General features: G+C 44.6%; 1 protein-coding gene across 2 annotated transcripts in view; it reads right to left on the reverse strand.

Annotated features, from left to right (window-relative positions):
- TRPC7 (transient receptor potential cation channel subfamily C member 7) overlaps positions 1–18834 on the reverse strand; it is a 123602-nt gene that overhangs the window by 95451 nt on the left and 9317 nt on the right. For both annotated transcript variants that reach the window (XM_080996279.1, XM_080996278.1), the window contains exon 2: positions 17919–18698. In XM_080996279.1, coding sequence (XP_080852405.1) covers positions 17919–18671 — 753 coding nt within the window. In that variant the 5' untranslated portion in view covers positions 18672–18698. The remainder of the gene's footprint in view (positions 1–17918; positions 18699–18834) is intronic.

Genomic DNA, 18834 nt, shown 5'->3' on the forward strand with positions numbered 1-18834 from the left:
AAAAGCCAAAGAAATTTGCCGATGAGGGATATCAGCAAGCATGGCAAGACGTAGCCCATGGTTCCTGGTGTCAAGGACACTGCTGGGCATGCTTGCAGCAGAAGATGCCATAATGCAGGCATCCCAAAACTCGGCCCTCCAGATATTTTTGGGACTACAGCTCCCATCATCCCTAGCTAATAGGACCAGTAGTCGGGGATGATGGGAATTGTAGTCCCAAAACATCTGGAGGGCCGAGTTTGGGGGTGCCTGCCATAAAGTATGGGAAATATAATTCTCATGGCTTCTACATTTCCCATGGCATTTTTTTGCACCTATCTCACATTCTTATCCCACCTTTCAACCAAGGACCTCAAAGCGGGGGACTCCAGTTTATCTTCCTCACAACCCTACAAGGTTACGGTGATCTGCCAAGGTCATCGTTGTGAGCTTTGTGGCTGAGGAGGAGTACAAAGTTTTAGAAACCAAGTAAGTAATTCAAACAGAATAAAAGTCAAGATGGTCTTTTATTGACAAAGGTCTACAAATGTGCTCATCTGTTTATGAAGTAAAGATCCTAAAATAAGAGTGGCTTGCTAAACAAGTCATGCCCAACACATACCGGTAGCTTGCCATTGTATCCTATAAAAGGGGGCTGGTTTTTAAAGCATAGAAATAAACAAAGCTGAATATTTACCTGAATTCAAAACAAATAACTGCTTTCCAATATGAGTTATTATATTGCATGTTGTGTGTGGCTCTTAAATTCTATTCATGTTTTGTCAGTACTGTAATACAATTTCCCAGATTTTCTTCAACCATTCTGTATTTCAGGCCCCCTCCAATCTTCAGCAATGCACCGCCTCACCTGCTTTTATGAAGTTGGTAGCAGCCATAAGCCTACCTGTGATGGGACGATGAGCTGCTTGTGCGTAAAATCCAAGTCCCTCAGAGTTTGGTCATGTTTCCAAACCTCTGTCTGTAACGGAGCCCCTTAAACATGGCTCTGTCAGTCGCTTGCAGATTCCGACAGTGGTTGCTTTCGGAATCGCTTCCAACATAAAAGCTCCTTAACGGAAACACGTCTTCTGGACTCCCTGCGTGACAGTTTCCGGCGAGGAGTGGGTGTCCCTACAGGAGGTCCTGAAACCTCCCCACTGTTTTCGCTGGAAGTGTCTCGGAGCCATCCCTCCTGCTCACTTTCCCTCAGCTCAGCTCTTCTCCCCCTACTGGTTCCCTCTTCAGCTGCTGAGTCTCTCCCAACCTGTGTGAGCCCTTCCACCTCCCTTCCTTCCGATGCCAGTTCCCTGACATCCACCTCCCCTCCAGGACCCCCTTCACCCCCTCCCGCCCCCTCCTCTATGGGCGGTGAGGAGGCAAAACCCCGGAAGGAACTTCCTTCACCTTCCGATGTCTCGAACACTTCTCTCCACCTGTTGCGGTTCCTGGTCTCGAAGTACTCCTCCTCCTCAGAGTCCATCTCCCCTTCCCCTTCCGAATCCGTGAATCCTTCCAACTCCTCCTCCTCATCGGTGGTCCCAAAGTATTCCCTCCGGAACCTCTCCACAGGCTGAGGTTTCCTTGGGAACCTTTGATGGAACGTTTCTATCAATACCTCGTCATTGATATCTTCTGCCATTACCCAAGTGTTTTCTGACTCCGGTTCTCCTTCCCACGCTACCAAATACTCCACCTGATCCCCCTTCCACCTGGCGTCGAGGATTTCTGCCACATGGCTGCTGCATTCCCTTTCTTCTATGATCGGTCCCCGAGTGGACATCCCTTCTCGTCCCCCCTCATACGGTGACAGTAACGACCTGTGAAATACTGGGTGCAGTTTCATGTGGTTGGGTAACCGGAGCCTGAAAGCCACTGGGTTGACTTGTTGAATGACCTCAAAGGGACCCAACCTCCTGGGTCTTAATTTCTTACAACCTCCTTTGAACGGCAACCCTTGGGTTGACAGCCACACCCGATCTCCCACCCTTATGGTTTCACCTTCCCTTCGGTTCTTGTCTGCCTGCCTCTTGTATTCTTCCTTCGCCCTTTCTAAGTTGAGTTGGAGCTGACGATGGATTGCTTCCATTTCTTCTACAAAATGCTCGGCTGCCGGGACGCTCCATCTCTCCCCTCCTCCCCCTGGGAATGCCCTGGGATGACACCCATAATTAGCCAAGAAGGGGCTCATCCCCGTGGACACATTCTCTGCATTGTTGTAGGCAAATTCCGCCAGCGCCAACCTCTCTACCCAGTCATTCTCTCTGTCATTGACATAACACCTCAGGTATTGCTGGAGGACACCGTTTGCTCTTTCCGCCTGCCCGTTGGTTTCAGGGTGCCGGGCAGTCGAAAAGTTGACCTCCACCTGCAGTAAGCTCATGAGCTTCCTCCAGAACCTGGAAGTAAATTGTTTTCCTCGGTCTGAGACCACCCTCAATGGCACCCCGTGCAACCTAAAAATGTGTTCTACAAATAACTTCGCTGTCTCTTCCGCCGTGACTGCATGCGAACAGGCTACAAAGTGGCACATCTTTGTTAGTAGGTCTACCACCACCATGATGGCTGTTTTCCCCTTGGACTTCGGCAGATCAGTCATAAAATCTATCGACACTGCCTCCCAAGGTCGTTCTGGGGTTGGTAAGGGTTCTAATAGCCCCGCCGGCGCCCGCCTCTCCCCTTTGGCTCGCTGGCATTGCTCACACCCTCTTACATACTCCCGTACATCTTCCCTCACCTTAGGCCACCAAAATTCCCTGGTGACCAACCACATGGTTTTGTGTTGCCCAAAATGCCCCGCCGTGGGGCTGTCGTGCAACTGCTTGAGTACCCTCCCCCTTAAGTCTCCTTCGGGGATATACAGTGCCCCTTTGTAATACAACACTCCATTTCTTTCCTCAAAACCCCCTGGTTCCTCTCCCTCACCCCTAAGACCTCTGAGCTTATTCTGGGCATATTCATCATTCTCTGTTTCCTCTACCAGTTCTCTTTGCCCCACCAATGCCGCCCCACACACCCAGCGGTCCTCTGGGATGACATGTCTCTCTTCGGGTTCCCCCTCCCCTTCCAAATATTCAGGTTTGCGTGAGAGAGCGTCCGCCCTAACATTTTCTGGACCTGGCACATAACAAATTTCAAAGTGAAATTTGGAGAACTCCTGGGCCCATCGCACTTGCCGTTGGTTGAGCACTCGTGCCGTTCTCCAATACTCTAAGTTCTTGTGGTCCGTGCACACTTGCACCTTATGTTGTGCCCCAATTAATAAATGCCTCCATCTCCTGAACGCTTCATGAATGGCAAGTAGTTCTCGGTCATACACCGTGTAGTTCCTCTCAGATTTGTTCAGCTTTCGCGAAAAAAAGGCACACGGTCTCCACTCTGACTCCTCCTTCCCAGGCTGCAGAAGCACCGCCCCCACAGCCCGGTCTGATGCGTCCGTCTCCACTCGCATCGGTTTTTGTAAATCCACATGCAGGAGCTGTGCTTCCGAAGCGAACGCCCTTTTCAGCTCCTCAAAAGCTCGCTCCGCCTCTGCCGTCCAAACGAATTTCCTCTTACTGCTGAGACAGTCCGTAATGGGAGCCGTCAAGTGGGCAAAATTTCTGATGAACTTCCGATAGAAGTTTCCAAATCCAAGGAATCTTTGCACATCCTTCCTTGTTTTCGGTGTTTTCCATTCCAGTACCGCTTGGACCTTGCCAGGATCCATGGCCAATCCCTTGTCCGACAAGCGGTACCCCAGGAATTCCACCTCCTTGGCATGAAACTGACACTTCTCTAGCTTCACCCACAGCTGATTGGCTTGCAGTCTGACCAACACTTCCCTGCCCACATGCTGCTCCTCAGTCTCTGAATATACTAACACGTCATCTAAGAAGGCCACACAATTCTTGTAAAGCAAAGGCCCCAGGACGTGGTTCATAAACGATTGAAAGCACGCGGAGCCTCCTTGTAGGCCGAAGGGCATAACTAAATATTCAAATGCCCCCAAAGGGGTGAACATGGTGGTTTTCCATTCATCCCCCTTCCTTATTCGTATCAGGTTGTACGCCCCCCTCAGGTCCAGTTTAGTAAAAATCTTTCCCTTCCTGACCCTTGTCAAAATGTCATCAATTCTGGGCATCGGGAAAGTCACTGGTTCTGACACTGCATTTAAGGACCTGAAGTCCACTACAAGCCTGGGTTTGTCCGTGTTTTTTTTGTCCACAAAAAACACTGGGCTGCCCCCCACCGCCCTGGACTCTCTGATGAACCCTCTCTTCAGGTTCTTGTCAATGAACTCTCTTAGCTCCTGCATCTCTCTGTCTGACATGGCGTACAGCTTGCCTACAGGGAGCTGTGCCCCAGGGAGTAAATTGATTTGACAGTCAAAGGGCCTATGTGGGGGTAGTTTGTCTGCCTCCCTCTCGCTGAAGACGTTGCTCAGGTCGGCGTATTGTTGGGGAACCTTCCCCTTCTCCGTTACTTCCGTCCCTGCTAGAGTGGCTCTGGCCCCTCCTTGAGCCTCCCGCTCTTTGCAGTGTTCTAGACAATGTGCTGACCCAAAGGAGACCACTCTCTGATGCCAGCCCACTAGCGGATCATGTAACGCTAGCCAGCTCATCCCCAAAATAATGGGAGCTCCTCCCAAGGTAGCCACATTAAACGCTATTAGCTCAGTGTGTCTTGCTACCCTCATTATCATTGGGACGGTCTGCTGGCTGACTTCTCCTCCCAGCAGCTCCCTTCCATCGATCGTGGTCACCTGCAAAGGGTTACTTAAAGGGATAGTCTGTATCTGGTGCTCAGCAGCAAACTCCTTACTCATGAAATTGCAGGAGCTGCCTGAGTCCAATAGCGCCTTTATCTTTAGTGGGTGTCCGTTAGGCAGCTCTAGTAACACCTCTATCACTAGGGCGGGTTTAGGAGGTTCCGGCGTGGGCACTTTCACTGCTCTTTGGCCTGGCTGCTGTGCCCCGACGGTGGCAGCCAGGCGTTGGCTTTTACTTGCTCCGGTACCTTTTCCTCCCTCTCCCCAACAGCTCCCGCCATTCCTTGCCATTCCTTTCTTTGGGGGCAGACTCTGGCAAAATGACCTGGCTGTTGGCAGAGATAACATTTCTTGGCGCCCTTTCCCTCCTTCTTCCGCTCTTCACTGGGCTTTGAAACTGCGCGCGCGCGCGCTGTTCCAATCTCCATCGGCTCTCCCGGCGGGAACGGTGGCTCTGGAATCTCTGGAATGCGAAGCTCCCTCCAACGTTCCCCCTTCCCTTCCCGCCTCTCCAAGGCTCTCGCCTCTTGGCGCGCTCCTATGGTCAGCGCTGATTTGGTCAGCTGGTCCATAGACTCCGCCCTGGGCGCCCGGGAAAGTTCGTCTTTCACAGCCGAAGAAAGCCCTTCTTCAAAGAGCATTTGAATGGGTTCCGCCGATAGATCCCACCCCAATTTATGGATCAACATGGTAAACTCAGTCCAGTACTCACGCACAGATCGGCTCCCCTGTTTGCACGCCATTAACTGTCTGCGTACCACTCCCTGCTCAATATCGCTGGAAAACATCAAATCCATTGCACGAAAAAACTTCCTCGTATCCTTCAGGATGTCATTGTTTGTTGCCATCAGGGGCCTCACCCAGTCTTTCGCCCCCTTTTCGAGGTGCCCAATCACAAAAGCCACCCGCGATTCCTCGTCGGGAAAGTCATCAAACTGCAGATTAAGGGCATATTGCATTTCTGTCCTAAAGGCATGATAGTCCTTGGCCTCCCCCCCAAACTTCTGCACCAATCCTGGCAACTTTCTGGCGAGCGGGGTGGTTTTCCCCTTCTCTGCATCTTGAGCCCTCCTCTCCTCGAGCCTCGCCGTCTGCAGCGCTAGCTGGACCTCCAACCCTGTACCTTTCCTCCAGGCTTGGACCCGCTCCAGCTCCTGCTTCTCCGGTTCCGGCTGGGTTGCTCATGATGCCTTCTCCTGCACAAACAGCTCACAGAGACTGTCGGAATGCTGTGATGGGACGATGAGCTGCTTGTGCGTAAAATCCAAGTCCCTCAGAGTTTGGTCATGTTTCCAAACCTCTGTCTGTAACGGAGCCCCTTAAACATGGCTCTGTCAGTCGCTTGCAGATTCCGACAGTGGTTGCTTTCGGAATCGCTTCCAACATAAAAGCTCCTTAACGGAAACACGTCTTCTGGACTCCCTGCATGACAGTTTCCGGCGAGGAGTGGGTGTCCCTACAGGAGGTCCTGAAACCTCCCCACTGTTTTCGCTGGAAGTGTCTCGGAGCCATCCCTCCTGCTCACTTTCCCTCAGCTCAGCTCTTCTCCCCCTACTGGTTCCCTCTTCAGCTGCTGAGTCTCTCCCAACCTGTGTGAGCCCTTCCACCTCCCTTCCTTCCGATGCCAGTTCCCTGACACTACCCATTTTGTTTCTGCTTTTAAATAACAGTGAATTGCTTTGGGGTTTTCTGTAAGCTGACAATTTGTAATATGTTCTATCTCAGCACTTCCATAAGGTACAACCACTATGAGGGGTCTCTGTGTTAGAAAATGAAATGAATGCAGCTACAGAAATACCACCCCATTTCACCCCCTACAAACTGGTATGGACATTCATCTTTACATATTTTTACTTCAACATTTTGTATTCATAAATCCTATATTTCATTTAATGGTTACATTTATATCTTGCCTTATCTCTACATAGCCCAAGGCAGCACACACAATTCACCCTCCCATTTTATCCTCACAACAAGCCTGTGAAGTACAATAAGCCAAGAGATAATGATTGAATCCCAAACCAACCAGTGAGCTTCATTGCAGAGAAAGGATTTTAATCTGGGTCTCCCAGGTATGGCAGAGATTGTTAACCCGTAGACTACATTGATTTTAAGAACTATGCTACCATGGCTTTAATGAACATTTTCAGTTATGTGCTACTGATCTTTTTCAGTACAAGACTTTTGCAGAAGGTTTGTGGTGTATTCTGCCCCACCCCCACACCACAACCAATATAAAAAGTCTGAATGCATTGAACAGTTTTGTAACAAGGTTTTGTACAGCAAAAGTGCTTGAGCCTCAGTGGTAAAATGAACTGTTCCAGTAAGTATCTGTCGCACTTAAAAACGAACATCCCTCAACCAAGGAACTCATACTGACAAAATTAGATTATTAAACTGTGCACTGATAAAACATCTGGTATATATTGGCAGGGAAAATCACTTTAACATGCCTCCCATGGCAGGTGGGATTGAAGTAAAATTGCATGAAGGCTCATTGAAAAGTGTTCCTTATTTTTGTTACCATTAGTTAGAATGCATACGCATAAAGAAGTCTTCTAAAAACATGTCCTCCACCCCACATTCCCTCTCTATGTTTCAGAGCTTTCCCTTGTAACAATTTTTGACCTTCACATGTTCAGTTCCTTCTTTTAACCCTTTACCTTATAGAAGGAAAGAGTATATGTTATACATTAGCATTAGATCAGGAGTCTGGAAGATTGTGTAGTTTGCTTATGGGCTCAGTAAACTGTACACCTGGGGATGAATAAGTTCAGGAGAAAATGACAACTTTCTCATATGGTTAGGAAAAGACATAACTTTAGAGGCATAAGTAAATCTATTTTTTTCTTATGTGCTGCACCAGGTGTTTGGCTCCACTTGTGAATCATTTGGGGAGGCTTCAGGGAAAGCTTCCTTTACCCCTTCAATCATCATTTTCAAAAATGTATTTTTGCCAGCTTTAGGTTCCATTCATTCTAGTGAAATGTTACCTTGGTCACTGCAGAGCCAAAGGTGGCAGGACCCAAGTGGAAGCAATCTCTAAAACAGAGGAACTTGCAGCCCTCCAGACTCCAGCTCCCATCAGCTCCACTCACCATGGACAGTGGATTCAAGGATACTGGGAGTTGTAGTCTAGCAACATCCAAAGAGCTACAGGATCCCCACCTATGCTCTAAAGGTTGCTATCAAGCATGCATGGTGGGTTAGAATGAGCATTCTGCTCTTTACTTGAACTGGACATTCAACAGATATTACTCAAGACAGAAAGCACAAGGTATGGATATGCATTGATGAGAAATGTCAAGACAGGGGTTGAATTAACTATATGAACGAGCCGAGATTTACAGTCCTATTCTCAGCTTAATAACTAATCTAATAATGAAAGAAAAGGAAATCCATCATCATAGATTAGTGGTAGAGCACATTCTCTACATACATAATATCCCAGATTCACACAAAAAGGCTCTCAGATTGCTGAAAAATACCTCAGCCTGAAATCCTAAGGGCTGTTGCCTGCTAGGGTAGGTGTTACAGGTCCAGATAGACAGAAAGGTCCAGCCTGACAATTTCTCCCCTTCTCCCACAATTATACCATTTCTCTGACAAAATCTGAACTTTCCATATCAGAAAGCATTTAGCGTGGTATGACAGCCTGGAATTTCGAGTCTGCTTCTTCTCCACTTCTATTCCTGCCTTCCTGGTTTGGTCCAAGTACAGAAATATCACATTTTCAGAGAATGGACTTTGCCATAATGCAGAATAATGCTTGCCCTTGAATTTTGCACATATCCCTATATTGCTGAGGACTGTAATAATTAAGACACAGCTAATTTATATACATTGACAGAGTGTTTGCTTCCTAGACAGCATTTGACCAGTGAGTAAAACAGCACACGGAAGCATGTTGGAAATCAATTACTGCAGGAAATGTTTTTGTACAATATTAAATAGCATATTTGCTGAATGATATGTGAAAGTATCTCAGCTTCAATCAAATCCACATTCTTTAAATTTATATGCAAGATTCATTTTCCTGCAAATTATTCACCTCTCTTTCAGTGTGTCATGGAGAATCAATAATTAGGCACATATTTTTCCCCATAGTGGGTGGAAATTATATGCATGTAAAAAATCTGATCTACCTAGTTTTTCTGGGGAAAGTCATACCTCAGGGGTGTTCACATTTGCAAATCAATATCCATTCCAGAAGACAGAAGAGTGGGAGGCAGAAGCTTCTGAAGACATTGTGGGAGAAGAAAACAGGTGGCTGAGGACTCAGGAACTTAATGGGGCCTTAGGGAGGTTGTTCCTTACAATGGAGTAGGGTACAGTGACAGTCTTTGGTATAATGCAGCCTCCCACAGTGGAAAAGCAGAGTTTATGAAGATTATTATTATTGATTAGATTTCTTTTCATTCACCTAGAGGTCCCATGATGGCTCTGTAAGAGAAGGCAGTCTTTCAGATATTGGGGGTGTTAGTTGTTAGGGCTTTAAATACTAACATGAGCACTTCTTGTATTGGGCCTGGAAACAAACTGGTAATCAGCAATAAGCATGCTGAATTCTATGACACTTACATATACTGTAAGGTAAAAGGTAAATTACCCCTGGATGGTTAAGTTCGGTCAAAGGTGACTATGGGGTTGCGGCACTCATCTAGCTTTTCAGGCCGAGGGAGACGCCATTTGTCCACAGACAACGTTCTGGGTCATGTGGCCAATATGACTAAACCGCTTCTGGCACAACGGGACACCATGACGAGTGGTAGAATGCACAGAAACGCCAATTACCTTCCCACCGCAGCAGATGGTGCGGTGGTCTAAACTACTGAGCCTCTTGGACTTGCTGATCGGAAGGTTGGCGGTTCGAATCCGCTCGACAGTGGTGAGCTCCCGTTGCTCTGTCCTAGCTTCTCCCAACCTAGTAGCTCAAAAGCACACCAGTGCAAGTAGATAAATAGATACATATACTGTATATAGGGTTGGGAGTGTCTTTTTTGCCAACTTACCTCAGAAATAGCTCAAAAATATCCAATTTCACTTTATGGCAACCCTACTAAGGATAGCTGTATTTCATATAATACAGTCATGGGAGCATCTGTAGTACTCCAAATGTTGGACTACAATTTTAATGATCCCTGAGGTCCAGCAACAGAGGTTCCTCACACCATCTTAAAACAAAGGGGAAGGACCTTTGTCTCAAAATGAGATGGAAAGATGTTGGATTCAACCCAGGCTATGATAGTTGCACTTATACCACAAAAGTATATTCAGTTCAAATATGGGCAACAGAATAATAGAAACTAAATAATAAATATATGCACTTGGACTAGGTGTACCTTTCATAGCTGTTCCAAGCTGGTTAGTGACTCAGAATTGAGGGGAAAGTTAGAATATTCATTTTTTGAAATGTAAAATATTTTTTATTCCCATTCTTCTGGTGCAAAACCACCACTAAGACCAACTTCCAATGTTTAAAAAGTACAGTTTAATAAAAAGAAATATAAATCGACCTACTTAAGAGGCAGGTTCAATAGCCAAAACCAGTATTTACTGTGTATAGCAAAAAGCCGGCCAGAATAATAAAAAAGTTGTCAATAACTGGCAAAATTGGAGAGAAAGAGGTAATATTATTACCCTACTTGCAACATTTGCAAGATTTGTACCCAATCTTGCAGATACTGCAGGTGGCGCTGTGGGTTAAACCACAGAGCCTAGGGCTTGCCGATCAGAAGGTCAGCAGTTCGAATCCCCGCGACAGGGTGAGCTCCCGTTGCTCGGTCCCTGCTCCTGCCGACCTAGCAGTTCGAAAGCACGTCAAAGTGCAAGTAGACAAATAGGTTCCACTCTGGCGGGAAGGTAAACGGCGTTTCCGTGCGCTGCTCTGGTTCGCCAGAAGCAGCTTAGTCATGCTGGCCACATGACCCGGAAGCTGTACACCAGCTCCCTTGGCCAATAAAGCGAGATGAGCACCGCAACCCCAGAGTCGGCCACGACTGGACCTAATGGTCAGGGGTCCCTTTACCTTTACCTTTACTGCATAGTAAGGTGTGGAGGTGGGGTCTTGTGGGGGGGGGGGAGACACAACTTTGGAGAGAAATGGTGAGGCCAGTTCCAAGAGCCTGTTCACTCAGATGCCAAATGATGAACAGGTAGAAAACTAGACTAGAAGACAGTGGTGCCAGAATGGTGGGGCAAGGCAGCCTAGAACCAGAACATGTAAGGTATATTTGCTATCTGGGCTGAACTCTGCTCAGAGGAAGTTCTAGGGAAAAGAATGCAGAGTAATCAACCCACAGTCAGGTGGGGAGGAGCAATGAAAAGAAAAGTAAAATTCTCTCCCCCCCCCCAACCACAAGCAATGCAAAGGTTTAATAAGTAGAGCTCAACTCATTGACATTCTGTGGTTCCGCTCTGCTTGTGGCACAAAGCCTTTTACGAATACATCCTTTCTTCGCTTCACAGAGCTTCCTAACATTTATTTTATTTTTAATTGTAAAGAAAAGAATTGAAAGCCTGCCCCATTTGTGCTTACAGCAACAGACGGCTTTTCCATACCAGCTTGCAGCCCAACAACTCTTCCAAGAACGATGTTCTTCAACCTTGGGTCCTCAGATGTTGTCAGACTACAACCTCTATCACCCCCAGCCTTAGCCAATGGTCAGGGATGATGGGATTTGTAGTACAACAATACCTGCGGACCCAAGGTTGAGAAGTGCTGGCTAAAATGGCCATCTGACCACAATATATTAGGTGGCGGCAAAGGGCAGCGTAACAGGTTTCACAGAGTTTAAAATGTGATGCATTTCTATTGTAGACAGAAGAAAGAAATTTTAAGAATCAATAGACAAGGCTTTCCCCTCTCTCTTCCCCGCAAATGACAACAACCAACCTCCAAAACAGAAGACACAGGGAAAGGAGAAAGGGGTCTTCCATCTAACAAGCTGAATTGCTTGTGCTGACAGAAGTTTTGCCATAGTGCTAAGTTGAATTGCTCCCTGTATCTCCTTGGTTGTCATAATGAGCTACCTTAGTTTGCCTTTGTATTCCAAAACTGTTTCGCTGAATGGTTCTTATAAATTACCTGGACATAATATTTATTGAATTCTCTATGTATCCCCATTACCTGGACATAATATTTATTGAATTCTCTATATATCCCCATTTCATTATCTGGCCTGCTGAGACAACTTCAGGTTTTTGGGGGTGTTTTTTATTGTCAGCTTGTGGAAGCTCTCTTGGAAGCAATACACAGTATATAATTAAATACCTCCAGGAAGCCTACAATTTACCCATAGTCTATTTTTCCTCAAACCAATATTTCCAGCCACCAGGGAGTTTGGTTCCGATCATAAAATCATTTGCTCTCAAGTAATCTTGTTAAAGTCAGTGAAGCCATTCTGTAGTCTAAAAACTTTGAAAACACAAAGGATTGCAATCCTCCTCATAGTTCATCTGCCCAACTCCCACAGATATCACTAGACTTCAGGCCCTTGTATGCATTAGATGATGGGTACACCACATAACCTGTTAAGCACAGTGGGAGTTCAATTAAAAGCCTTGGGTGTCAGGCTGTAGGACCTTACTTTGCAGACCACCACATGGAAGCCAGCCAGCCAAACCACATGGGCAGCATCTTAGGAGGTCACGTGATCAAGGCGAACTATGTTCTGCTTCTGTGTAAATCCCTTGTTCTGCTATTGCTCTTCATCTACATAATTGTATGTTTTATTGTTGTAACTTGAGTCCTTATGGTGAAGAGTGCGAAAGAAATTCTATTAAAAAATAAATCAACATAAATGTGGCTGGCATTCAATGCTTATTTATCCTGCATGCCTGTTTCTGCTCACTATTCCTCTGACCCTGCCTTGCTGAGACTATTACTGTCACACATTGCCTGACATAAGGGTTTAGCTCACTTTATGAACACTAAAACTGCATTGTAAAGAATTTTGGACCATGTGTTAACAGCCACGATAGAAAAAGGAGGTTGGAGACTTCAGAAGGCGAAAGCCACTTGAGGTTCAACTAACAGCACAATCCTAAACTCATCTACTCAGTATTCAGTATATCTTACTCCCAGGGAAGTAAAGTTAGGATTGCATCCTAAATTTAATTAAGATCAAGAGCTGCTTATGAGGTTATGCTAGCATACATTCCTGATGGTGGCATTTATAAACAGTGTGGATTCCACTCTGCTGGCATGGGTTTGGAGGAGTAGCACGTACTAATGAGTGTGACTTTAAATCTTATAATAACATTTCTGACTGGTGAAACCGCATCCTGTTCCTCTGTGCAATTCTGTAATTGAATTTAGATTACTAAATGGAATGCTATGGATGTTGCTTTCTTTATCACAAGGACTCAAAGTGATCTTGAAACCGAATGCCGCTTGCGTAAGGGGAAGGCCCTGTACTCAGCACGATAATAGATTTAGGTAGGTAACAAACAAGGAGAGGCATATTGCCGCTCAGAAATAAGAAGAATGCATGATTCAATTTCTGTTCGGCATTGTGTAGTTTATTTCTGGGTTTTCATTTAGAAGCACTAAGGTTTGACATTTTGTATGACATTATTTACAAGGGCATTGCCCTCAGAATGCTTGCTAAAAATATGGTCACCTGAAGAGATGATCAATGAGCATCCAGCCATTTTATACTTAATGTTCTTGTTTATTTCAGTTCCTTATTTACGAAATGAGCTGCCTGCTTGCTTGCAGGTGTTACCTGTTGGAGGGGAGTGAAGGAAATCTGCATATTCTTTCAAATGAAGGTGACAATTTATACCACTTGCATTGGGTCAAATTGTGTCTCTTACTCCTCAGTGACAAATTTCCAGGCTTTTACAGAATATGTAATCAACTTACTCATGAAAGAAACATATTCAGGAACTCTGTTGATTATTGAGACAAGGAGGCTTGTACCTGAGAATGGAATATGTCTTTTCTGGTTCAAGATGAGAATTTGCTGCTCTTAAATTAAATAGAACAAGGTATTTCTAAGCTGAATCAGAGAACAAATGCCTGCATTTTTTACCAAGTTGCTGTATGATTTTAATTTGCTACATGGCAGTCAGCTGCTCTGAAATGCACCTGCCGAATGATATTGTGACACACAGGTCAAAGTAATTATATATTTCTAAATGTTATGTTTAAGGTTCAACCCCTCCTAAATCAAAACTTAATTCATTTCTGTGGGATATGTGTAGGAGGAACTGCATTTCATGAACTGTAACCTTGGTGTCTGTGAGAACATGTTTACTTGACTTTCTGAACTTGTAATTGGAAGTGCACCACATCATTCTAAAATTGTTTATTTGATCTTAAATCAGTCTCACTGTGAGTTTGATCAGAACTTCAAGAATAATTCACTTACAGAAATTAAGACAATTCTGTCTGATGCTTTAAAATAACCATTACCCTTTTTTAATGGTTTTTTTTTTTAAAAAAATAACCATTAAAATCTGTCTGATGCTTTTTAAAATAACTATAGCCCTTTGAATTAGAAAGCTTTCCTCTATAAATTGGGATACATGGCCATCCTAGATGCCCTGAAAACTTTGGGTCCATTGGATCCCAAGTCCATAGATAACTGAGGGATCTGATCCTCAGACCTTTCAGCTATACTAGCCAGTTATTGCAGCAGTGGAAAAAGACGAGACAACTGTCCTGGCTGGTCTGAAAATTCATGAAGCAAGGAGATATCTGTTTTGGGTGTGCTCATGTGAATTGGTGAATATCCACATGCATCTGAAATCTGTCTTTTAGATTATCAGATGTGGGATTTTAAAACAAATTTGATATTGAATATTCTGCAGGCAGGTTTATCTTTCCCTGCTATGGCTCCATTCAGGGGTGATGTTATGTCCTGACCCATCAATTGCTGAAGACTGATCTGTAATATTTTAGAGCAAGAGAACTCAAAGTTTGTTGCTGACTGGTCTCTAAGGATGTTTAAGAAGGTGATATATGGGATATTTTTTATTTAAAAAATGCCCTCCCTGGTAGTGTTTATTGGTCAGAACATTGACCGTCAACTCACTCAAGATGAACCCTGGCCCAAATCCATAAGCAGAGGCAAAATGAATCATTATTCCGTATATCTTAGGTTGACAACTAGTTAGAAAAGAATCAATAAAGTGACTATTTCTCAAAGTCTTCTTGCTTAGAGAATCAGTCTTTCAAAATCTTTCCATTATATTTTGTATACATGGCTTCTCTCTGTCTACTTCTTTCATTTTTGTTTTATGGTGTATTTTAATTATTCTGTATTTCAATAGTTTTGTGCAGTTGGTGTTTTTTAAAAAATGTTTAGAAGTGTATTTTGGCAGTGAGTAATATATTACTAAACAAATAAAGTATTAATAATAAATATAGTAATAGTTAATAATCTGATTGTTAATATATTATTAATAATATATAAAAATATTAGAAATAAATAAATAGCAATAGTATTCATGGAAATAGTTCTAGCTGGAAATCCTACACTGTATCAAATACTGATTTCTCAATTAAGTATTGATGGGATTAACACCTATGCTCATTAGAAGAAACATGGCTGGGTAATCAATATCTAATTTGAGGTGAATGTCTATTGCATAATATATTTTACTGTTATTTTCCCTGCAAGCAGTCAATATGTCCACCACATATAACTGCAGAATTCCTTGCAATTCAGACCCCTGTTTCTGATGATTACACACTTTCTGAAACTCATTTCTTATCTGGATTGATTCTTAATCTTTAAAACACCTCTGGCAGCCAGAGGCGTGCTAACAGAAATATGGGTGCATTCAAAGCAAATGCTATTCCTACTTCAATTAACAATTCTAGATACTTGGTGGTTTCCTTTTCAAAATGAAGGCAGTACAGCTGTCATATTGATTCTTGCCTCTAGCAGTGGTCAGGACCATTTTCTGTCTTATTCCCCTTCCTTCCAAACTCCCAGGTACTGAAGTCACAGAGGTTGGAACCAATCCATCAGTTGTGCTAACATCTTGACACACTCAAAAAAGAAAGGGCTTTTTCTTTTCTTTTTCAGAGCTGTTCTCCCGGCCCCAAACACTTCTGCAAAGACTTAATGTGCAGAGGAACCATATCAGGGTTTTCTGTTTGTTTGTTTAAAGGCAGCAGGTGAATTTCAGTGGCAGGGAAAAGCGGGTGAAGGAACTAAGTAGTACGCACCATGACTGTAGGATTTCTGATACCTACAGAGGGCAACCTATTGATGGTACCTGATTCCAGGTATCACCAGAGCCAATGTACCCATTGAATGGAAGGGCTGGAGTGTGCACAGTCTCTCAGGAACCCAAAAGCAAAACTGATAGAGAGCTTGGAAGGTATGGCATCATGGTACTTCTGAAACTGAAACGACTACATTCCCAAAGACAGACATTCGGGAACAGGATAATAGATCGATGGGGATTAGGCATCAGACTGTGACCATTTTAAGCACCCTCCAACAAACCATAGCTAGAACTCTACCCTTCTTAACAGAAGCATGAATAACGTCAATGACTTTTCCAGTAAGATTTGAGATACTATGTTTGAAACTAGCTTTTCAGGATTTGGTTCAAATGTGAAAATATGTTGGGTTCTAATAGGGATGGGGGAGATATTTGTGCCATTTACATTTTGAAATGCATAGGCCTCATCCATTGGTCCCTGACCAAAATTATAGGACGGAACAGAGCCATGATTTTAAGCGTAGGCAAAGCTGGCATGGAATGGAAACATCCACGGATTCTAACAACCTGCCAAGCAGAACCAAGAAGGGTTCTTGTTTCCACATTCTGGTGATCATTGTTACATGAGTGACCCAAATCAAATTGATTCATGTTTCTTTCATCCATACATCTAAAACCATCAATCTAGTCTGAAATAAGATTTCTTCATAACAACTTCTAGAATGTTATCCTGAGCACGCTGAGCCCAGGGAGGACAAATAGCTGGTAGCTTAATTCTTTATTGACAAAGCACACATTTACGGTAGCTCTTAAGATGCACGGAACACACACACTTCCAACAACTAAATAGATGGCATGCCCTCACCAGGCTTGTGCTCCAAGCTGGACTTCTGGGGCAACAGCTTGACCATGCCTCTGTCCAAACTTAAGTACCTTCATCTGATGGGATGCACGCAAGCAACCAGCATGGAAGTTGCTGCTGGGCCTTCCTCTTTAAGCCCTTCCTGGTCCTGGGGGACAGCAGGGAAAGAGATGGATGGGATTCCACACACCCCCCCTCAGGTGCATCTCTTCATCCACTTCTGGTGTATTCTGCCCTTCTTCCCTTGTCTCCAGCTGCTACAACTCTTCCCTGTCCTTCAGCCCCAGCCTCTGCCTTGTGTCCTGCACCTCCTCTTCCGTCCCTGACTGCTCAGACTCTTACCCTTCCTCCAGCCCTGGCTGCTGCCTTTCAAGAGGCACAAAACTGCACAAATCACTAGCCACTTCCCCTGGACTAGCCTCTGACCCTGCTGCCTCTGCCACACATTCCTTGGAGTCCTGCCAGTCCCTGATACATGTGCTTTCTCAAATGGTCAGACCAGGAGATACCTTAAATGTGTGTATGCATTTAAGGTGTTGCGTTTTTTGTTTACCAAATAGAAGCTGCAAGGGCCCAAGCAGAGATGCAACCATAGTGTGTGTGTGCATGTGTGCATGTGTGTATGAAAATAATTTTAACCCTTTCTCTCCATGGTGCCATCCTACACCCCTCTGAATTTGCTACTTCGACATTAATAGCAGCTCTCTTCTAAGGATGAAGAGCTGTTTGGGGAGGGGTTTTCACTGGGATCTCAGCACATGAGGAACAGATCATTTCCCTCCCCGGCCCACCATGGTTCTGATCCTAATCCACCCCCAACATCATGGCTGCAATTTGAAAAAACAAAATGCAGACATTTGAAACACATACATTTAACATATATAGTATTTTTCCGTCTATAAGATGCCCCCATGTATAAGATGCCCCCTATTTTGGGGGACTCTGATTTAAGAAAATAGGGGAAGATCTATCCATGTATAAGACACCCCCAAATTTTGGACATTATTTTTTAGGGGGGGGGGGACCTAGTCTTATACATGGAAAAATATGGTAGTTTAGTTTGGTCTTACATTTTCTTTGTAAACTCTCTGATATCATTACGTGTGTGTTGGAGGGGGAGAAAAGATTTTCATCTTATATTACCTTAAATTCTGTCTCAATGTTGGCTAGTCTTGCCAGTTCGTTGCTTAGCTCTAAAGCGGTAAGAACAGGGTCTTCACTAGAAAGAGCCAAATAAGCAGCACTTGCTAATCCTTTGTAGGCATTCATCCTCGATCGCGAATGACTGAACGAATCTTTCCTTTGCTTCTCAAAGCATTCATTGCACTTACAGAAGTAGTCGTGGGGCCTTTCTATCCGTGCCCCTTTCAGTAGCAATATATGAACAATTTCATATTCCTGGCAATGAGCAGCAAGTATGATAGGAGTAATGTCATGGGAAAAGCGCGTTCCATCTTCATCATAAGCGTAAAAATCGTCGTCTCGTAGCTCTTGCTCGAGGGGGCTGAGAGTGAGACGTTGTCCTTGTGCAAAGGCTGGGTGGTTCAATATTGCTTCCACAATACGCACATATCCTTTGCTGATGGCTAACAAGAGTGCATCCCCAACGCGAGCCAGATTCTCCTTCTTCAGAAGGAGTTCAGTGACTTCCAGGTGTTCATTGCCCACTGCCAGCTGCAGAGCATTTTGTCCCATGTAATCAACGCAGTTGAAGTTCAAAGTTTTGGATTCCTCCAGCATTTTCCGTACCACCGGGATGTTCCCATATTCTGCTGAATCCAAGAAGCGCTCTTCCTCAGGTGTCAAGCTGGTGCCTTTCTCATTGAACATGTAGGCTGGGCCTCGGGTGGCCTGCCTCCGCCCTTTCTCCCGGAGGGTGGTGTGCCGTCGATGCATGATTTTCAGATATGTGGTTTTTCAAGCCTGGGGGGAAAGAACAGAATATAGTGGATTTCTAAAGGTGAATGCTGTCTGTCTGTCTATCCATCTATTGATTACCTTGTGCTTGATCTGACTTTTATTTCCCAGTGTTACCCATAAAAGAGTCAAGCAGAAAGCC

This window comes from Podarcis pityusensis, assembly GCF_964106645.2.
Source record: "Podarcis pityusensis genome assembly, chromosome: 2".
Taxonomy (NCBI): Eukaryota; Metazoa; Chordata; class Lepidosauria; order Squamata; family Lacertidae; genus Podarcis; species Podarcis pityusensis.